This window comes from Podarcis cretensis (assembly GCF_951804945.1).
Source record: "Podarcis cretensis genome assembly, chromosome: 11".
In the NCBI taxonomy this organism is placed as follows: Eukaryota; Metazoa; Chordata; class Lepidosauria; order Squamata; family Lacertidae; genus Podarcis; species Podarcis cretensis.
Genome location: NC_137180.1, coordinates 38,181,773 through 38,204,966, shown reverse-complemented (window position 1 = coordinate 38,204,966; position 23,194 = coordinate 38,181,773). Strand labels below are relative to the sequence as shown.

At 41.2% G+C, this 23,194-nt stretch overlaps 1 protein-coding gene across 3 annotated transcripts in view; it reads right to left on the bottom strand.

Moving 5' to 3' along the window:
* Nucleotides 1-20,848, bottom strand: part of TENT2 (terminal nucleotidyltransferase 2) — a 33,460-nt gene extending 12,612 nt beyond the window's left edge. Inside the window, exons 1-12 of one of the 3 annotated variants that reach the window (XM_079995639.1) lie at nt 20,696-20,791; nt 19,118-19,200; nt 17,815-17,979; nt 17,399-17,515; nt 16,152-16,401; nt 15,220-15,334; nt 15,025-15,116; nt 12,650-12,716; nt 11,496-11,565; nt 7,322-7,398; nt 5,724-5,852; nt 2,680-2,723 (exon numbers count right to left, since the gene is read on the bottom strand). In XM_079995639.1, coding sequence (XP_079851765.1) covers nt 2,680-2,723; nt 5,724-5,852; nt 7,322-7,398; nt 11,496-11,565; nt 12,650-12,716; nt 15,025-15,116; nt 15,220-15,334; nt 16,152-16,401; nt 17,399-17,515; nt 17,815-17,942 — 1,089 coding nt within the window. In that variant the 5' untranslated portion in view covers nt 17,943-17,979; nt 19,118-19,200; nt 20,696-20,791. Of the gene's footprint in view, nt 1-2,679; nt 2,724-5,723; nt 5,853-7,321; nt 7,399-11,495; nt 11,566-12,649; nt 12,717-15,024; nt 15,117-15,219; nt 15,335-16,151; nt 16,402-17,398; nt 17,516-17,814; nt 17,980-19,117; nt 19,201-20,098; nt 20,279-20,695 lie in introns of those variants that run through there. The other 2 variants (XM_079995638.1, XM_079995640.1) reach the window with 2 other exon arrangements.
* Between the last annotated feature and the right edge of the window lie 2,346 nt (nt 20,849-23,194).

Here is a 23,194-nt window from a genome sequence, read left to right as displayed (position 1 = left end):
GTGGGTGTGGGAGAGAGAGAGAGAGAGAGAGAGAGAGAGAGAGAGATAAAATGTAATTGCAGCTTCAGTCAGGCTGGTCTCTTAATTGCATCAATGTCAGTTTCACTTTCTGCAAGGGGAGGCTTTAATTACATTTCCTCTCCCTGGCTTTTTAAATAGCAAAACTGTGCTATTTCAGTAAAAACAGAAAAAGAAAAAAACAGGGGAAAGGCACAGAAGCTAGTAATTAATTCCCCACTAATGGGAACATGCATTGGGGCACTTAAGAGACTATGCTAATGCTCCAGCTGTGATCTCTCACGTCACCAAAAACCAGTCAGAAGGGGAGGCCCTGCTTGTGCTACTCTCAATGGGCATTTGTTATGGGGATGTTACACGTGGCTGGGCCTTCTCAGTGATAGCCCTGCAGCTGTGAAACTCTTTGCTCATGGAGATTCTGTTATCCCTCTCACTATGGCCACTCAGGCAACCATTCTATTCTTTGTCACATAGTAAGCACGCAGGTGGCACTGTGTTCTAAACCACAGAGCCTAGGGCTTGCCGATCAGAAGGTCGGCGGTTCAAATCCCCCATTGTTCAGTCCCAGCTCCTGCCCACCTAGCAGTTCAAAAGCATGTTAAAGTGCAAGTAGATAAATAGGTACCGCTCCAGCAGGAAGGTAAATGGCCGCCACCGAACTGAGCCGCCCAGTGACTCTTCCACGGCTCCAGAAATTGCTTCTGCGCATGCGCCAGAAATTGCATCTGTGCATGTCTGCGGCACCGGAAATCGCTTCTGCGCAGGGGCGATTTCCGGCGTCTGGGCATGTGCAGAAGCGATTTCCGGCGCCAACGCACCAGTCCGGCCCACAGAGGATCTCCGTGGGAATGAGCCGGCCCATGCCCAGTAAGCCTTGCTGACCCCTGTATTAGGTTTTTCTTTCCTGTTGTATTTTATGTTCTTGATTTTTACTTGCAAACCACGCAGAAGACTTTTGTCATTAGGTGGTATGTAAATATTGGAGATAAATAAATAAATATGATTTTAATTATTGTTGTTAGTCATCCTGGGCAGGTTATTATAATAAGCAGAACCAAAACAGCTGGCCCTGCAATTAAAACTTAAAATTGACATTAGGATGGACTTTTGCTGAATGGAACTTACTTGTGAGTAAATACTCTAGAAGGATTCTGCTCCAGGACAAGGGAGCTACTACTTAATGTATTACTATATGAAGTGCACCTCCATTTTAATTCCAAACTCAGCTAATTATGGGAAAGAAATGCCTCAGCAGCACTAAGCAGCTCTAGTGTGGAAGCAAGCTTATTAATTTCATTAGATTCTGTATCCATTTATGCATTGTGTACTCCTAACATATACCTACAGCACTCACTTGTATTGCTTAACCTTCTGGCCTCACTTAAAAGAAACAAATCAAACATACCCCTAATCACTCGGCAGACCGCTTAAATCATCTGATGAAGTGAGCTCTGGCCCATGACAGCTTCTGCCACAATGGATTACTCTTTAAGGTGCCCCAAGGCTCTTTGTTGCCTTTGCAACCACACACCAATATGACTACCCCTCTAGAATGTGAGACAATTATTTCCCAAGTGTCACGCCTCAATTACTGCCATTCACTCAGCTGCTCTGTCCCAGAAAGCCACACAACAAGCGCTCTGGGCACTGAAGAATCTATACTTGAAGGTCAAGGAGCACGCTTTCCTAAATAAATAGCAAAAGATACTTTATGTAACAGCAGTACCTTCCAAATATATGTATTACCTGTGCAGATTGAGTGAGCTGCCTTGGAAGAATTCCCTAGATACTCCTAACAGGTTACTATGTTAGCAGTAATAATGTGAAGAAAGTGTATCTCATTGTTCAGCAGTCTGGGACACAGTGGCCTAGAATAGATCTCACCAATTTAGTCATGTGAGCCCCCACTTGAAGTCTGAAATAGTCCAGACATAGATTTACCGCCTTGGTCAGATCTAGGCCATTATGTTGGGACATTTTTCACCTGTTTCACAGCAGATTCTGTTTGTTTGTTAAACCCTTAACAGCATAAATTTGTGACAAGTGAGCTATTCTAGGATAGCAAACACTCCGCTACACATTTGCCCCAGGCATGGTAAGAAGATCTAGGAGGGAGGCAAGCAATCTCTAATCATGCAGCTGCAAAGTGAGCCAACTTAACATGATCTTGAGGCATGCAGATGATCTGGAAAGAAGGCCAGCTTCAGGAGCATGTGAACTACAAGATCACCAAAGGCAAATGGGCTACAGAGAACTAAAATCCAGAACAGTACCAGATAATCGTGGCATGGCACTGACATGCCCTATATGCAGAACAGAAAGGACAAGTCTGATTAAGCGCAATGTGCTTCACTCCTAAGTGCACACAGTTAGAAGCAAGTCCCAAGGAAATAAATGGGTCTTACTTCCTAGCAATTGAACCTGATCAGAACTATTCCGTAAAAATTTAGCTTGTATGAAACAAAAGGGATTGGGGAGGGAGTCAGACTGCAAGGGGAACTTTCTACAAACACGGGCATACAGTGATGGCTCACTGCACAAATCTAACAAGCATGGTCATAGGCATATTTTGCCATTACCCAAATTTAAAAGCAACATTCATATTGTAGATCATCCATTTTTAATAAACATATTATGTAGTAATTTATAAGAAGCACTTACTGGGTAATTTTTTTGGAGGGATGGAAGGATAGGTTCAGGTAGGGCTATAAAAAAAAAGTTTAAAGTCGCTGTGATTCATGTACTTCACAGAAAACAACATACCAGCTACACCAGTGGTGTGAACTGAAGGTCTAGAATTAAATGCTTAACTCCAAATGTTAATTGCTAGGCCTTTAAATTAAGCAAAATTACCTTTCATAAGTTTGTGTGAAACTTGGTTAACCATTCTATAATATGAAAGTTACTCATCTAAGCCAAACTTAGTAATATATTGCTATTTGGTGTGTTTACACAGGGTTTTATCTAAGGCCATGTGGACATTTTTCACTATGAAGGCAATGGGAATTTGTTACAGAACACAGGCTTCTGAAGAACAAATGTAGATTCTTATCTATGAAAATGCAATGACTCTTTCAATACTACCTATTTCTCTGGTTACAGAAAGCATAGTCTGCCTCCATAAAAACAGCCACTGTTACTAAAAAATACTAAATAAAAAGGAGTCTTCCTAATTATTTACATCTTTTTGCAATTCCTAACAAAATCCCAAAACCATGTAAATACTGAGGATACTGCCTCATAATATATGGCAACGCCAAAAGGAGGATGGGAAAAAAGCTTTCTTCCAGCTGAATTAACTTTTACAAACTTTGGCTGAATGACCATTCTGTCCCAATTGCTCCCCTTCCATAACTGAAATGGGCTGGCATTTTATTAACTCTTCACCAAATGAAGATAATCTATACAATTGTACTGATGTAGCAATCTTATAAACTGGAGTGTCAAAACACTTAACTGGGTCTCTTAACATCAAAACACATAACTGGAAGACAAAATAGTAGCTACAGAAGTCACATTCTGCTATATCCAAAAATAGTTTGCAATACGATACATTAGTGCTCATGCTTTCTCATTTTTTTTGTGAGAAAGCATGACTGAATAATGAAGTTTAGTGTTTTTTCTAGTGCATTTACGATCCACCCTATGTTTTTAATCCTGGAATTCAATACATTTTACCCAATTTATGGCACACCACATCCAGCTCCTTAAGAACTGCTGTAATTCAGAAAGTGCATACTTACCAGTTAAATTTGCCAACATATGTATTCCAATTGTATAGTTATTATAGACTGTGTGGTCTAGAATGGGTATAAAGAAGCTGTGGTCTTCCAGATGTTATGTTAAGGCATTACATCTGCCTTAGCCATTATGGCCAAACATCAGAAATGATTTGTTTTAGTCCAGCTAACATCTGGAGGGCCATAAGTTCTCCAATCCTGTTTTTAAATAAAGCTAATGGTGCTCATACCAGCCTCTCCTAAAATAAATACTTGTCCACTTCCTAATTTCTAATGGAAGCTTCCACAATAACAAGGTGAAGAGAGGCTGAGTACTAATACATTTATGGGATTTCTATTTTTTTAATCTTCCAAATTTCCCATTTTATACAGCAAAAGAACTTCCTACCAAAAGCAAGATCTGAAAAAGTTTAATATTTTAATAAGAGTTTGGAAACTTCAGCTGGGGCAGAACAGCAAGACGGTTTGAGCATCTTACACTGATCCTGGCCCAACTGCATCGGCTGCCAATTAGTTTTCAGTCCCAATTTCAAAGTGCTGGCTTTGACCTATAAAGCCTTAAGCATCTTAGGACCACAATACCTCAAGGTCCACCTCTCTCCATATGAATGTACCTGGACTCTGAGATCACCCTCTGAGGCCCTTCTTTGTGTGCCTCCTCCACGAAAGCTTCGGAGAGCGGCCACCAGCCCATTTGGTTTCTATGCTGAGTGACTAGAAAGTCTTTGCCTCCTGCACATCAAGCACAGAAGTGTCGTAGACAAGTGGTGGAAGGATAGAGCTATCCATAAACTAACAAGGCTTTGCCTCCTGCACTTTCAGCATAAACACAAAGTGGGAGTGTGGCCCCTGGACAAGGAATCTGGTGGGATGCCAATTTCCAGCTTGCTTACTATGCCGCATGGGGGAAAATGGTGACGTCCTCCCCATTCTATACGGAGCCCAGAAATGCAGAAGGCTGTCAAGGGCAGAATGTTTTGTTTCTCTTCAAGAAGCTTGTTCATTTGCCTGGGTGAAATCCATCTAGCCCTTGAGATTTTCCCTGGGCCACACCCTCACTCCTCATGTCATAATACTTGGTGCCTGTGATCCAAGCAGTCCTTGCGCATTTTTTGCCTAGATGGAATGTGTCCTTTGACTGCAATAATGCCACTTCCTTGCTTGGATGGAGAGGCAGATGTGTGTGTTTTCCATGGCTGGAATGTAACCTATGTCAAATTCTTTGCTCCACCCACTTTTACTTCCTGCCCTGCCCAACAATGACCCTGCAGCTCTTGAAAAGATTGCCCCAAAGGGAATGGAGCCCTGAGGCTACTCCTGGTGATGAGGCAAGTAGCTTCCATTATACAAGAATGAAGACAAGAACAAGAATGGTGCAGTGGGGAAAAATGAAGGACTTGCACCTAGAACCAAATATATTCAATTTGCCAAAAATTAATGAATGGTCACTACTGAAACTTCACACCTCTATCCACTAAATGGATATATTTTAAGGAAGATGAACAGCATTCTATTGCACGTAAGTGTAATAGAAATGTATAATAAATAATAGCAGCAGCATTAGTTACTTGCTTACATTAGCTATTACTTATATTACATTTTAAAACACAGTTAGTTACAAGATTATTAAGATGGATGGGAGGTTTTCCAATTTGTTTCCTGCTGTTAGCTGTATTTTAAAATATCACAAGAAACCCAACAATAATCCTACAGTATTTTTTCATGAAGTTAGATCACAGAGGAATGTCAAAACTCTGAAAGAAGAGGTATATGTATGCTTAATGTAAAAAAAATATATTCTAGGGTGTTATACTGAGAATGTGGCACCATGTGAAGGTGTTAAGAAGCACTTTATCTAGAGATGCTCCTAGAAGTTCTAGAACAGTGGCTAAAGGTAAGCAGGAAGCAATCCAGGTCAGTCAGTCAGGGGTTGGGGCGGACTACCAAAGTTAAAAATATACTTACTTTGTAAATAGTGCAAAACCATCAACACGAGACTATAGCTGCTTAAAGTGCCTCGGCTGGCATCGTTTATGCCACGAAAACTTGCCCACTTCTTAACAACAAGCACTAATGGACGCACTCGACTCTCAACTGTGAACAAAACAAAACAAAAATGTATCAGGCAGAGCAGCTGAGCCAATCTCATTAGATAAACACCTATTATAAAGCTCCCCCTCCCACACATACATGTATCCCCACTTTTTCAATGAATATATCATTGCCACCCATGATTCCAAAATTGTAGATACCTAAAGGTATACAGTGGTACCTTGGTTTATGAACTTAATCCATTCCGGAAGTTCGTTCTTAAACCAAAGTGTTCTTAAACCAAGGTGTGCTTTCCCATAGCAGCGGGGGACTCAATTTACAAATGGAACACACTCAACAGGAAGTGGAACATGTTTTGCTTCCAAGGCAAAGTTCACAAACCAAAACACCTACTTCCGGATTTGCAGTGTTCTTAATCCAAGTTATTCGTAAACTAAGCTGTTCTTAAACCAAGGTACCACTGTACTGTCTTTTAAATAGTTTTTACCAGTACTTCCTTGCTGTCCCTTATGCTTGGAAGTATCTCTACCTATGAAAATCCACCTCTCTTAATAGTGACCTTTTTGTATGAAGCCTTTTGGCTTAATCACTGGTCCTTCTCCCTGGCCAAAATAAGAAAGAGCAACAATATTTGATCATATTATTCCCGTGTTATATTTTCTTCTCTTGCCCCATTTCCCTTCTTTGTTTTCAAACCCTAAGCTCTCCCTTTCCACCTCCTCTCTTTGCTGTCTCCTGGTACAATTTAAATTTAGAATATTTAAGCTTCTTTAAGCCAAGTCCTGTCTTTTTAGCTTAGATTGTTCAGTATAAATGGCATTGATGGTGATGTCCTATATACTAACAGTAAAGTCGTTCTCTGAAGGTGTATCCTTAGCACCAGCCATGCATTAGAGATATATTCATGGTTGGTGAGGGGTGCCTCATTGTTTGCACAAGTCCAGAAAAACTTGAAAAAAATCTAAGGGAGGGGAGAAGGAATCACCAAAACAGCTCAGTGGTCTACTGACTGTTTGTGTGGTGGTGATGGTAGGGAAACAGCACACCTGGAATGGGGAAAGGAATGAAGTACAGTGGAAAACAGCCGGACCATTCCTTGCTACAACATTTTGTTGCAGGTCCCTTTTGTCTACATAATAGTAATATTAGCAACAATAGTAATAGAACAGTAAGTAAATTATGAGGCTAAATTATATCAGGCCTATATTAAACTGAAAGCATTAGGCAGTGAACAAAGTACAATAAAATAAAGTAGCAATTTATTAAAAGTATGCCTCAACAACTGAATTTCGACACATTTGGTGTGTGTTTTAATAATAGTAAAATGTTTGCAGCTTAATCCTATACAAGCTTCCTCAGAAGTAAGTCCCACTGAAATAGCTGGATTTACTACCAAGTATGCCTATCTAGTATTGAAGCTTAGATACTGAGTAGCATCTCAGTTTGCAAACACAGAAAGAGAATCTTAGGTAACTGACCATCTATATATATAAAAAATACAGACTACTTACTGTATGCATAGGTTCTGAGAAGGAATGTATTTCTTATTCCTACAACATTGTTTACATTCAAGTCAAACTCCACACAGCTAGAGGAGAAAAAAATAAATTTGCACAAGGACTTTAACAAATAAATCCTATATATTTATTGGGACTTTTATATAGCATAATCACAAGACTTTAACCAGTGTACGTATTCAAAAACACACAGCTAAGGAAAACTTTTCAAAACAAATAAAGATCCCTAAATTGTATTTTGCGTAGGTTTGCTGAAACAAAAATGTTTGCAGCAGGCACCTAACACAGTTATTTCATTATGGTATGATTAAAAACATTGTTGTGGAACTGATTTACAAACACAAGCCTGCTTTGCTTTTCAGAATACCATCTGTGTTTCATTTGTGTGCAAATGTAAACAAAAACAGGGCTACTGTTTTCAGAACTGTCACTTATCTGAAAAAGTTGGATTAAAACCCTATAATTTCTTGGTACAGCATGCTGTCATCTCCACCCAGTAGCTGGGCAATAAAACTCAAGTGTTCTTGCCACTGTAACCTATTTCCCACTTCAATGAGACATTTTTCTGGAGTGATCATTCCCTAAGGTATATGAAAAATTTGGAAAGATTTATACCAATATATAACCATAGAATATGCTGAAACACCCAGAAGCATCTTTGCTGAGCCACAAACAATTGCAAATTTTCCAAATATTACCATTTTCACCTCTGTGTGATTTACAGATAAAGTCCCCGCCCCCATGAAAAGTGTTAACAGCCAAAACACCCTTTAGTGAGTGGACAATACCAGAAATGTGAAGCTTTAAGCAAGCTTTTTTTACTGAGCAGGTTATCATGCCACCTCAGATCTGGTACTCTCTGGCCTGGCAACTCTGCCTCTGAATTCTAGATGTGGAAGTTTGGGCTATGGATCAGTGGGAAATAAAATGCACTTGGATGCTGCTCAAATGCATTTACTGCTTTATGTGTTCCAGTACTGAGCACAGGCAACAATTAAGCGCTGCTCACAATCTGACTCTCAATTTGCTCCATAGCAAGCCACATATTTAAGCAGACACATAATTTATCAAGGTCCAGGGAAAATGGATTCTAATGAATTCTAAAGCAGGATTGAACAACTTAATATAATTAAGGTAACTGTAATGGATTGATCTTAGCTGGAAACCAAAGCCTCGTGACAAGTAGCAAGTTAGCACAAAAGGTACAAAATTATTTTCCACTTTACTAAGAGAACCAGGAAATTCTGACAAAGTTTGCAGTAGCAGACGTGTAGAAAATAATGCACTTGCCCCCTGATACTTGGCAGAAAACCATGTACTATAGCAAACAGAAACGAAGAGCAATCCATGCAGGCAAGAATCCCTGGCAGAACCACAGTGGTGCCTCGCAAGACGAACGTCTCACAAAACGAAAAACTCGCAAGACGAAAGAGTTTTCCGTTTTTGAGTCGTTCTGCAAGACGAATTTCCCTATGGGCTTGCTTCGCAAGAAGAAAGCCCATAGGGAAATCTCCGGGGACCGCTTTTAAAATGCTGGCCATCAGGAGCAAAGACTTTCGCCCACCGCCGGCCTTCCTGGACCTCTTCTGAAGGCCGGCGGGGGGCAAAAGTCTTTGCTCCCCCCCCCCGCCTGCCTTCCCGGGATAGCGGGGAAGCGCAGCGCGTTTCTCCGCTATCCCGGACGGCTTTTGAAGGCAGGCGGGGGGGGGGGAGCAAAGACTTTCGCCCACTGCCTGCCTTCAGAAGACCTCCGCTGTCCCAGGGGCTTTTAAAATGCTGGCGGTCGGCAGCAAAGCCCTCCTGTCCCCGGAGCTTGCGGGGCTTCTGAAGGCTGGCAGTGGGAAGAAAAGCCCTTGCCCCCCCCCCAGCCTTCAGAAGAGGTTGGGAGACAGACTGTCCCCGGACCTGGTCTGAAGGCGGTTTCCATAGGAACGCATTGATTGATTTTCAATGCATTCCTATGGGAAACCGTGCTTCGCAAGACGAAAAACTCGCAAGAAGAAAAAACTTGCGGAACGAATTAATTTCGTCTTGCGAGGCACCACTGTATTGCCACGTCCAATGCCCTGCCAGCCAGCAGAAGCCAGTGTTAAAGAGAGGGCTCTTTTCCCATTAAGTCTTGTGGATCAGGCCAACTAATCCAGCACTTTGTTTGTACCGTGGCCAACTAGATCCATAAGGAGAGTCCACAAGTGAACATGTGTGCAGCAGCACTCTCCCCAGCAACTGGCATCCAGAGACATTCTGCCTCCCAACAGTGGAGGTGGAACACAAGCCCTATCCTCCATGAATTTGTTTAATCCTCTCTAAAGCCATCCAAGTTGGTTGCAACCACTCTCTCTTGTGGGAGCGATCTCCCTAGTTTAACAAACGACACTGTGAGTAAGTGTCTGTCCTATAACTTCCAACATTCAGCTTCATTGGATATTTGAGTTCTAGTGCTATGAGGAAGGGAAAAAAACTCCTCTATCCACTTTCTCCACACAATTCATAATTGTATATACCTGTATCATGTCTCCTCTTACTCGCCCTTTCTCTAAACTGAGAAGCTGCTAACGTTACAATCTTTCCCCATAGGGGGAGTTCATTATGCCCACTCTCTCATTTACTTTGGTGGGAGGGAATTAATTCTGCCATCTTCAAGGATGGAGTAAGCTCAGGGCATGTTGGGGAAACCAAAGCAGTAAGGATCTTGCAGATCTATGCCCCCCCCAATCCTATTTTAGGGTTGCCATATTTCAAAAAAGTGAAAATCCGGACAAAAAAGGTGAGCTTTTTGGTGGGGCCAAAGTTGTTGAGCCAAAAAAAAATCAACACTTCCGATTTGGGCTGCTAAACACCCGGATTTCCCCAGACATTTTAACCAATTTCTTAAAATTCTGCTGCTTGGATCTCTATCCTATTTTTTTTACCACCACCACCAGCAGGACACTGGCAGAGCTTTCCACTGATGCCCCAGGGGACCTCCAGTGGCCAACATGCCAATCTAGACCATCCTCTCACCCTTCAGCCATCCTCCCAGGGAGTATTTCATAACCAATATTAAATAAAATGTGGGTGTTGAAGATTTATCCCCACCAACCAGGCAATAACAGAAAAGCTTTAAAAAAAACCATGTTTTAGAGGTCAAGGAAGATAGAATACAAACAAACATCTAGTTAAGTGAATGCTTTAAAAAATGCTGATACATAAAAAATGAATGTGTTATGCTAAAGGGCTGAATGGTGACAATCGCGTAGTTACTTTATTTACACCACCCAAAAACCCTCTGTGCTGTCTCACACCATCACTGAATATAGCTTGCTGCCTTAATAACATAGGAAGCTGCCTTCTAAAGGCTCAGATGACTGAGCCATCTCGCACAGTATAGGCTACTTCACTAGCAGCAGCTCTCCAGGGTTTCTGGCAGACATCTAGTATATCACATCACCTGACACCCGATCCTTTCAACTAGAGGTGTTGAACTAGGGGTTGGACCTTCTGTGTTCAAAGTTTGTGCTTTACCACTGAGGTACAGCACAGTTAATAGTAAGACAGACACAGAAAGACAGGGGAAAACAAAAACAAAGACTTAAAAGAAGAAGTCTTAAGAGAGAAGCTGGAAGAATCAGCTGAAACAAAAGCAGAAGCAACCCCTGCAGACTTGGCTATTTCTATAAAGAATGCAAATCAGATGTAAACACAGACATGAAAACTTGTGTTTTAGCCACATTGGGATTCTGATGCAGTACAACCTCCCACAAAGACATGGCAAAGCAGAAAGAGGAGACCCACTGTATGCCTTTCAACCTACTCTCCAGCTCTAAAGTGAATTAGGGCCTCTTTATATTGTATTAAAATAATGAATGGAAGACAATCCATTTATTATGGAAGCCATTTATTGGAGAAATTAAATCAGCTGTCATACAGAGAATCACTCTGCTATAAATAAAATATAACAGCAGAAAAGGGAAGCATATCAGAATACCAGGACATACCTTAAGCCCCACTGAAATCCATAAAGAACAACTCACTTTTGATTCATTTCCCACTGATTATGCAACAGAGGCATACGGTGGGTTGGGTAACAGTAACCATTATCTTATTAAGAACTATGCCACACAATAAAAAAGAACCCAGCACATTTTTTCAAGAACAAGATCTAAAAACTAATGGAAATTATAGTTACCTGACTTTGTCCCTGAACTTCACTATTGGCACTTTTGCTCGAATCAGCTGAGGTCTCTCAATATAGTTTGCTGAAAGGGAAGGGGAAAAAGAACATCTCACAGATATATTAAACAGCAATGGGCAAAGCAATTACACTGTTTTACCCTGGTTAGGTAAGAGTTAGATAAAGGGTTTTATGACACAGCAATTCTTAAGCTGTACTGCACCAAACATGCACACATTTCAATCATTCTTATTCAGTTCATGGATAAAATTGTATTTGGTCAACCATCAGATCTCATTAATTTCCAAGTTCAAGACCGACTGCAGATGTTTTTTAAAAAAACACTAAGCAAGCATGCAGATTAATGCCTTGGGCACACTGACAGGCGACCTTAATAAGACACTTTATGCCCTTAAAGCTGGTTTGGAAGCTGCAGCTAGTACAAAATGTGGAAGCTGTGCTACCCACCATGAGCCCCACTTCTGAAATAACTGCACTGGCTGCCACTTTGCTACCAATCCAAGGTTAATGTTCTTTTGTTTCCTTATAAAGCCTTAGACAACTCAAGAACAGTAGGGACACCTTCCATGCCCTTATATAGACATCTTAGAATGTGACCAGTCTACTGAGATCCATCTTGAGATAACCAGAAGGGAACAATGGCAGAGCGTATGTTAATGCCGCCCAGGGCACACACACGGGTCATTCCCTCCCCCCAAAGGGTGCTGAGGGAGCCCCCTGCAGCTCACCCTGCAAAGTGGAGAGGGGAGGGGAAGCTGCAGCCAACTCTCCTCCTTCTCTCCGCCCCCGGGTCAGACCTCTTCCAAAAGAACGTAAGCACCAACTATGATTATGCCAAACATTTAGTACAATTGGGCGGCTTTACTGTGGCTTTTGTATTTGTGTTCTATTTTAATGAGCTGATTTTAAGAGAAATGTGTTTGTATTGTTGTGAGACACCTTGGTACCAGTGATGAATGGCAGCATAGATATGCCTTAAATAATGAATGAGGGAAACCTCAAATCCAACCCATTCACTTGGGCAGTCATAAATGCAGTCTTAATTAAGTTAAATGTAAACTTTTTCATGTAAGGGTTTCTTGCCCATTAGTGCATATCACAAAGCATTAGCCAACCATCATTTCACTATAACATCGTCCAGAACTTACAAAGCTTCCGACAGAAGTGTTTTTGGAGTAAGCTGAGTATGTGTCTTGCTTCAGTCTTCTGATTAATCTGAAATAAATTACGTCCATCAATACTCAGATGCATTCAGGAAATGAGTGAGGGTTGTATCTAAAAGTGCATGAATTGCATTCCACTCACACAACAGGATTTCCCCTTCCCTGCTTCTTCTCACGCACCCACACAATCTGCTTCAGAGGGTCCCCCAACCTTCTGCAGCAGTTTTTGATGGTGTGCAGGGGGCTGCAGGGAAGAGGGGGAGGTTTTGTTGTGCAAGTAGAATGGCAGTGTTGGATACAACGCTGAATATTTTATATCTATTAAAACAAACCAGGGGAGGCATCTGTTAAAAACACATGAAATTAAATAGAAACTAATTAAAAGATCACATATTTCTACATCCACCATTGCAACAACCTATGCATTCATAACTTTCATGTGTCATTTATGAAACAAGAGCAAAAGGGTTAAAATGATCAGTGCTTGAATAATAACACACTGGGAGTCCCATTCAGGGCAGATCCTACAACATATCCAAAGTAAAGAGTCCAGTTTGGAGGTATCATTAAAGGACAGATAAGTGGTGTGTGTGTGTGTGTGTGTGTGTGTGTGTGTGTGTGTGTGTGTTTCATTCCCTGGATATAACACTGGTTTTTCCACCTCAGGCCCCCAAATTATATTATGTAACTCTGATAATACAGCACCTCCATTAGTTATCTTTTCGAGCGCTCAGTTCATAGTGCAAGTTTTAAGGTATTAAATATTAAATGGCTCCAGGCCAGAGTACCTTAGAGGAAGGGGTCATTGGCTTGGTTTGTTCTAGTTTTTATTATGTATTTTGTATTTTTATCTTGTGAACCACTCTGAGATCTACAGATGAAGGACAGCATATAAATTTAATAAATAATAATTATAATAATATAACAACAACAATAATAATGCTAGGAGTGTGAGATACCGGGAATAAAATAATTGGAGCGATCTTGTCCTGTTATTTACATAAAAAATACGTGTTATGCTCACACACCATTTTTCACTTAAGATTAGAAAACAGAAGAATTATCAGAACTAAAGAGAGACACTGTGAGTTAAGTTGCCCTTCCTGGAATACAACTTAAACCCCTACTTGAATAAGGTGTATTTGCATAATGAGTATTGCTAATCATTAACAGCTTTCATGAGGAATGAGAATAATGCAAGTAGGTCTTTTTAAAAGCACGATTAAAGCTAATGCAGCGTGTAATGCAGTTACATTGTTAATCTAAGTGATAGTATGGTTCCAGAAATGTGATTATTTTATTCAAATTATCTGGTGAAGTTTCCATTCTATTAAGAGGTACTCTTTTTTAAAAAATGCGTATGATCCATCACTAATTGTCCTTTTTTCTTCTCGGCTACAGAGAAGCAGATTCATTTTGGGGTTTTTTGCTACAGGTTCTGCTCCTCTGAAGTGTGCCTCCCTTCATCTTAAAAAGCTGTCTTGTGTCAGCTGTCTTGTTTTCTGCCTTCACATACAGAAAAGAATGTATACAGTACATAAATTCTGCAAGTATACCTTTGATGGGGCGGCTATATGTGACCTTATGCAGTAGGCAGAAGGAACAGCCAGGTAATATGAACTGGCTCTACCATAGGGATGAGAAACCTTTGGCCTGGGGGCAACCAGTTCCAACTTGGCTGCTTCCTCGAAACCACATCCACCTGTCCCACATGTGACGTAGCTTGCTGTCTCACCAATCAGCTGATTGGCAGTGAAAATAAACCAGCTAGGATCAGTTGCACAATTGAGTTCTCCATGGGCAACTCCACAACCAGTTGATCACAGCAGAAAAGCAGGATACCTGGGAACTCCATAGCCAGTCAATTCTTGAAGAGACTTGCAAAGAGCTCAGAGTGCTTTAAAGAACAATTATTAACTGATCTGAAGTAGTTCAAAGTACTGTGCAGGGTTCTTTGCAAGACAGGCATGCCACTCTGAAGTCCTTGTGATGTCAGGTGATCGAACGGTGGGTGGCCCTGCCCACCTATCATATTTGGCCTGTAAGGGTTAAGGGAGATAAGGACCAGGCCAATTCTTCACCACCGTTCTACAAGTATAAAAATATTTGCACTTGACCATGATTTGTTGGGGGCCCAAGTCATCAGGCAGGGGCAGAAAATGCAAATGAAAAAGACTCAGGTTTAGAATTTCATTAATTTCCTTTTAACTAAATTTGTTAAAGATCTCTGGCATCACAGCCGCTTCCTACACTGCAGCTCCCCTTCCAACCTCTCTCAGAAAAAATCTTGAAGAATCTTGGCATCTAAGAATCTTGGAAAGCTATTTTCACAGACAGCAGGTTTTCCTTCTAGTACTTACTGGCTGCTCTTTAACCACCAGGCACAGGTCACCATCGCTGCTACGAGTACCAAATCCATTTAGTGAGGATCCAACCAAAAAGAGTCTACTATCTGCAAGGAAAGAACCATACAATAAAATCTTATTCTTTAGAAGAAGGGTATAATTAAAAACATGACTATTTGAGTGTCAGAAACATATGGAATGATAACATACTTGGAAAGATCTGTTGAATTTCCCTCTGGAGTTGTGTTCGGCAAAGCTCTTTTTTGTTCAAGTCATAGATTTGTTGTTGACACACTTGAAATAATTCCAGTATTTGCTGACTTAGCTTAACATATGCAAAAAACAAACCAGCATTTACTATACAACTATCAGTATGATCTCTTATACATATATAGTAAATACATTTGTGTACACACACACACTTTTAAAAAGGTTTTTCCCCCAAATCACCAATCAAAGTCCTACGAGAATTCACTGTAAATAAATGATTTAGCAGGAGCCTGATTAGTGAGACTCTAAACTTTGCTATTCTACAGACAAACATCTGTTATTGGACAGCACATAGGCAATTAAAATTGTTGTTCTTGCTGCAATAATACATGGCTGCATAGTATTAATATTGCTGCTTGAACACAGTCAGAACTGTGGAAGTTTTACTATTAAAAGCAGTGTTCCTGTTTCATGTGTTTCTTCAGTCTGCTCCCACAATAGAAGCAGGCATCCTCCTTGCAACCACAGGATAAATCATTTACTATTATCCTTCAACATTCTGCCATTCCCATTGCAGTCAGGGGCAAAGGTGACAATTCAGATGCACATTCCCCAGCATTCTTCAATTATATTTTAACTATTTATTATTTTTTTTCTTACAAAAAGCACTGGCTGTGGCAAGAAATCCCAACACACTCTCCCCCCCTCCCTTGGGAATGATGTTACTGGTTCTATATTGACTGAAGGCAGGAGTGGAAATCTATACTTGCTCAAAGAGTCATCCTTGCTCTAAGACTCAGTGTAAATGTTTCCAACACATTGGGCTCTGTTTGAGATACCCTTCAGCTCCTCTTGCAGCCCAGGATTTGGGAGCCACTGTCTTGCACAGAAAACTTTATAGAAAGGAAAAGAGCACCTGTTCTCAATTTTACCTTATCTTTGGCCACAGGGAGTGCAGTTTCTATAAGGTCAGGAAATGAAGCTTCTTGTAAGGGTGGCACACATCCCGTCAAATCAGAGATGTAATGTGCTGGAAATAATGGCGAAGGAATTGATCCAGGGAATGACCGCCTGTGATCTTCTGGTAAAGGCACTACTTGGTTAGCTGAAGCAGATTCATGATGAGGTGAATGAAATCGCTGGCGCTTCACTTGATAAGGAACATCCTGCTCTTTCAGCCTCCTAAAAATGTAAGAGAGGTTTGACTATTCCAATTTCGGTACTTAACTATGCGGGGGGGGGGGGAGACTGAACTGTCAATGCTACCAATTAAGACTGTGTATTATTTTTAAAGAGGAATGCCCAACTTTGATATGATGCAAATAAAGTCTTAAAACAGGGAATTCAAAAGTATGTGCAAACGCTCAATTTGTGTCCTATAGAAAGACAATGCTAGATCAAATTGCCAAGCCATTCTTATGCACAGCAAATACAGTTCTCATTCTGAAATACTTCCTATTCAAGAGAGCAGTTTTGAATCTGAAGAGAGTGCTACAGTGAGAAGGAAGAGGAAGTAGTCCATGGAGGACGATGATGACTCAGGATCCAGTCTACTGACCAGTTCTTATTCCTCACACACTTCACCCTTATAAGTAGAGCAGTAAATCTGGTTCACACATTCTCATAAGAGCAGCCTTTCTGGACCAGACCAAACTATCCAGTCCAGCATACTGCTTCTGGTCTTGAAAATATTATTAACTTGGAAAATACAAGTAAAGATTCAAGGACCAACACCTAAAAATGCCAGAGTCTCCTCTGTTTATCTGCATATGGTATGACTCCATTGTTTTCAGTAAAGTTACCAAAGCTACAACAGATGTGTTCACAGCCATTTTCCCTTGTGGGCATGGGAAGGGAATAGTCACTCCCTAGCTTTTCTGTGGTTGCATATAGAAAAAAAATGCATGAACAGTGCCACAAACACATAGCAATATGCACCCTTGAGAACAGTGGAGAAATACAGCTGGGTGGGAAATGACTCCAAACTTCCCATTTTGAGAGTGTGTCAGCATCTAACAAGATAGGCATCATAATAAACAAAATGTGGGCAAAGTGTCATAAAAAGTCTCAAAGAGTAACACCTTTAATAGGGGGTCACTTCAGTATTATATTTCTATTATTTTATAGTGCTTTATTCTAAGGGAACATAACATGGAAGAGAACCACAGAATGCACTTACTTTCTGCCTCGGAATGATGCAGGTGCAGCTGATGTATGCACTGGGCTGCCATTTCTATAGGCAAAAGGTGGAGGTGAAACAGGTGGGATGGTCAGAAGACTACCACTTACTGGAGTTCTAGGAAAATTACAATGCAGTATGATTATTCATGCCAGTGTTTTGCATTTAAATTTAAACATTCATACAGTAATTACTTAAGTAATAAAGTGAACATGCATGCTACCATTCAGTACTGTGATGAAATACAAACTACAGTACTCAAGTTTATTACTCAAACTTTATTTTCACTGCAAACCTAAAGCTCAAATGGACATTAAATTGCTTCTCTGTGGTAGTTTATGTGATAATGTTAACAATGCAAGTAGGCTTTTTAAAAATCCAAGATTTGTTTCAGATTAAAATTCTACCATACTTACGTTGTATTCTGGAATTGCTGGTGAAAGAGAACAGGAGGTATGTTCACTGGAAGATTAATGAAGAAGTTGTATTGTTGATGTTCTAGTGGGAAGGGTGGATGACCCAAGTTGGAAGAATTTGGGAACATGCTCTTCTATGCTGAAAGTAAACATGTATTCTTCTACCTATTATTTAAAAAAAAAAACTGAAATCAGGCAACTAAAGTAAGTCATAAGGTTTACATATATTAGCCATTACTACAAGCTGATAACTTCCGAGTGTTTTTTGGCAATAACGTGTTGTTACAACGTAATTTTCCTTAAATATTCACAAGCACAGAGACATCAAAATTAGTATTTATTATTTTCCAGATGCATTGGGAAAGCAAGATAGGCACTCTTAATATTTCCAATTCATTATCTTTAAAATGGGGTAGGGGTTAAGGCCTAAGCAGACCAGATACGTTACCTTGAAATGCCCAATGTTCATAAACAGCACCCACAACTACTCTACAAGCAAATAAAGACTAATCAATCATGAACATAATTTTAGAAACATTTATATGTTTTCCTCTATAAACAAGATCCCACTTTTGAACAAGGAGTAGGAGCCAACTGTTCTATAAGAGTAAATTCATTCTTTTTCCTTCAGAATTTAAAACTTCTATAGATTCTAATGACATCTCCCAACTTAATAAAACAATATGCCAATAAAATAATGCGTCAAACAACAATCCAAGTGGGGTTTTTCCCTTCAAAAATTAAAACTTTAAAAATTAAAATTAAACCAATGAAGCCTCCAAATTTTATAAATAAAAGAATATGCCGAATCCAGTTGCACGAGACTGTTACTATCACAAATCTTGGATACATGCCCCACATTGGGCAAAAGATTCCTGCACTGCAGGAGGCTTAACTAGACAATCCCGCTGCCCCCTTCTAACTCTACAGATCTGAGTCTAAGACCCACTTTTCCACTTGCCAATCTGTCTATATTTGCATAAGCAGAGCCCGCAAGACAGCAGGCCCCATTTCACCATTATGGTTAAGAACCATTAATAGAGTTGTCCTTCATGAATCTGTTTAATCCCCCTTTAAAGCCATCTAAACTTGTGGCAATTTTTCGCATACAAGTATGTGTGATGGGAAGTAAAATGTTATTTTGCTCATCCTCAATCTACTGCCACTCAATTTCACCAGGTGACCAGCTGCTAGCAGTTCAGAGAAAGTCAGTATGTGCGTGAACATGGTTAAGATTTTTTGCGCTAATAAGCACCAATTTATTCATAACTAAACGTTGTTTGCTATTTTGTTGCTCATTCACCTCATTAGACTTCTTAGCAATTTCCTCGTGTTCCTGGTGTTGTCTGCAAACCTAGTCAACTGCTCATCCATTACTCCAGATCACTTATGAAAAAGTTCAACATTACCAGTTCTAGTATGGATTTTTTAGCCTCCACTGTGAGAAGTTCCCATTTATTCCTACATTTATTCAGGAGCCTTTCAAGATGAACTGGGTTAGATCACCCCTACTCAAACCCCAAAAGACTGCTGGTGTAGGAGTTACTGTCTACAGGTAACCTCCCATTTTGACTCATCTTCAACAAGGCTTGTTCTCCTATATGTTTAAATCAGGGCCCAAAAGCAATTTAATACAGGACACAAATTATCATCTCCCTGTTCAAAGCACTCAAGAGTGAACTGGAGATAAGGAATGAAGTAAAGAAGGTATCTGGTGAAGAAAGCATAGTAATGGGCAACTTCAATTACTCTAACACACACTGATAAATACATGTTTGGATCATGATGAAAAGGAAAAATTTCTACATTTCCTAAATGACTCTGCCCTACAGGGATTCCTACATGCATCTGGCTAACCACTGCGGTTGGAAACATGATGCTACCTGTTTGTTCTGATCCAGCAAAGCTGTTCTTCTACGATCCTCTGTCATTTCCATACATAACCACATTAAACAATAAACATGCCCCACTGATTTCACCAATTTCCATATGCCTACCTTAACGGTGTCCTCGTTTTAGGCTACTAGTACCAGCATACATATAAGCATCTGTGTGTTCCCTTCCAAGATAGCTTGCTACACATTTTTTCCAAGAAGGCCAATCTTTTTAAACAGCCTCTCTCTTTAAACAGTCATCACTGTTTTTTGTGTGCCAGTTACCAAATTCTACTGACAGCCACTTTGGTGACCTTAAAACATCCCCGCCACTGTGCACAGACCATGCCCCACGGATAAAGCATTTCCCCAGCACAGTAATCGTGAACGAGCTTGCTCTCGGGTAGAACCTTGCCTGTCGTAAGTGACCCACCAGATACAGAATGAAACATTCACATTCTATTTTATTTTTTAATGAAACCGAGCAACCATCCAGCGCGGCCTTGGGAAAAAGCTCTTTCTGCCTGTGTTGCAGACAGCTCCGTTCGAAGGATTTGGCAGCACACACCAGTCCACGCGGGCATACGCCGGCGCGAGCGAGGCAACTTTCGGGTGGCAGCTAAGCTGCAGAGAAAGCAGCAAACCCCCCCCCCGAACACCACTGACGTCACAAGGGCTGTTGTTCCTTATCGGCAATCCGTACCTTCGGGCCCCACCGGAATCCCCGCCAGGCACTCGCGACCGCCGGGAGTCTCCCTCAAGTCTACCACCCTGCCTCTCCCCAGAGTTTCTAACACCCCCACCCCCCATGAATAAGTACCTCAGGCCCAGCCGCTCCCCCCCCCCCAAGCACCTAAGTATCTGAGAAACGACCCCTCCCTTCCCTCACACACCCGCCGGGTCTGGCGCCCCGCTCGCTTCCAAGCGAGAATCTTGAGGGGGAAATGTGCGAACGGCCACGTAGAAACCGTTCCGCCCCCCGAATGATATTCGTTCCTTCAACTTACTCCGGTGCGGGAGAGGCAGCTGACTGGGCAAGGCCCAGCGCGCTCCGAAGCCAGCGGACTCGGCTCTGTTTTCTTCGCTTCCTCCTCTCTAGAGAGAAAGGGAAGGGAGAGGCGGGATCTTCCGGAAGTAACCCGGAACCGCTTGCACCTGGCCATCTCTATGGCTGAGGCCTCGTTCTCGCCCCGGATCCAGAACCAGAAGAGGGGGAGAGAAGGTGTTCGAAGACGTCGCGAGCGCCCTTCCGTCGTCGCTCTCTCCGCTCCGCGGCGTTCCTCTCCATAGTAGTGGCTCCCGTCCCACTCTGCGCATGCGCCGCAGCCCGGTTTAAGCGCGACTAAGCGTCTGGAGTTGGCTTGGTATCGCTTAGCGCCCGGCGAGGGTTGAGAACTCGACGTGATCCGGGGTGCTTCCTGGAGAGTGAAACCTTATTTCGGAATTAAATGGCAAGGCATGGTATTGAAAAGAACATGTTACGCAGTTATGTGTATGAGGATTTCTCCTTAAAAGGCAACGGGAGAGTTAGCCTCGTGGAAGATTCACCCATTTTGCATGCTAAAATTCCTCAGCTTGGTTAAGAAACACGAAGGCGAATCCAGACAAGTAATAGTAATAACAACAACAACAATTTATTTATACCCCGCCCATCTGGCTGGGTTTCCCCAGCCACTCTGGGCGGCTTCCAACAGAACACTAAAATACAAGTGTAGAGTAGACCCACTGAAAGCAATGGAATTAAAACTAATGTCAGGGGGGCTGCTTTGAGCACGACTGCCTTGAGCCAGCCCAATACATACTTACTTCGAAGTAAGTCCCTCTGAATTATTAGGGTTTCTCCTCAACTAAAGGGCCATAACAGCCGATAACTTCTCAGGAAGTGTATTTTACCAGCTATGCTTCTTGTTTGCTAGCTTCTGACTTCTTCAAACGTTTTATATTGCGACTGATGATGTACACTGCTTTGGACACTTAAAATGTAACGGTGAAATAAGATAGATGAATAAATCGGCCGTATAATGTGCATAGACATCAATTACAGGTGAGGAGAAGCAGGTAGTCTTTAGTCTCTAAAGGGTGTCCCTCCCTCACTCCCTGGTACTGTTTGCTTGCCAAGCCCCCAAAACTCTCTTAACTACCAAAACTGCAGTCTATCTCTTGTGCCTTTGCACAGTGACACAGAACTAGATTACACCATCCTTATATGGAGTTGGGAAGTGTATGCCCCTTAATCCCTTTTCTGAATATCCCAGTGGTCATGTATCAAGAAGTTATCTTCTAACCTGAGCTTCCTTCCATAGGGACACATCTTTCCATGAGTATACATCACCTGTTCTGGGCTATTCACACTCCTTTGTCAAGTCCAAGATATCTAGTATCATAAAGCAAAAACACAGCAACAGTCCTATTCACAGAAATTCACAGAACAGCAAAATCCATAGCACTTATAATGTGTTCCTTAAAATTCCAGTTTATGTTTGCATTTTTGACTAACAGTCTTGTGAGAGATTGTGGTATATTCCCCTAATTTCTGTATATGATTGGCTGCACATATTTGTTCTATAGGGATTTTTTCCTGATATTTCTTCCTTGAATAATGCCTTTGCAGAGAGTTTTATGATGCTATTGTCTTTTAGTTGTAGATTGCTCTGTAGTTTTACTAATATCTTCACTGTTTTTATTCTGTATTGCTTTCAGGGGGGTTTTTTGGGGGGAGTTGTTTTGCTAGCTGCCTTGAATATTTATTACAAAGGCCTGGCCAAGTCAGGATATAAAAGGTAATAAGTACGTAGCTGTTGCCAGTTGACTATGGTACACAATACCTACTTATTACCTACTACTGGCAATAACAAGGTCCTTTTTATCCTTTCTGCTAAAAGCAACAACAAAATGGTTGAAGATTCAGCCTTCCTTCTGGGACAGCAGCCAAATCAAGTGTTCAGCATAAATAAATACAATGCAATGCATATTGGGGCAAAAAAGAATCCCAACTTCACAGTGATAAAATCTGAACTGGCTGTCAACTAAATAGGAAGCTATCTTGGGATCACAGTGGACAGTTCAATGAAATGGTCAACTCAGTGCACAGCAGTAGTCACACAGTATTTATTAGAAAAGGGATGGAGTAAAATAAGCAGTATCACATTACTGGTGTGGAATAGTGTGTACAGTTCTAGTCATTCCATTTCAAAAAGAGATATTGCAGTGAGAAATGAAAATAAGGGGTTGGAGCACCTTATGTAGTCACCTTTAGCTCAGAAAAGGGACCATTAAGGTGGGGGAGATATGATAACAGTTTTTTAAAATTATGCATGGTGTTGGGGAAGTAGATGGAGGTGTTTTTTTCTGTGATAGAACTTGGGGACATATAATTGACTTGATATCAGTTAAGGACAGACGAAAGAAAATAACTTACCGTATTTTTCGCTCTATAAGACGCACCAGACCACAAGACGCACCTGGTTTTTGGAGGAGGAAAACAAGAAAAAAAATATTCTGAATCT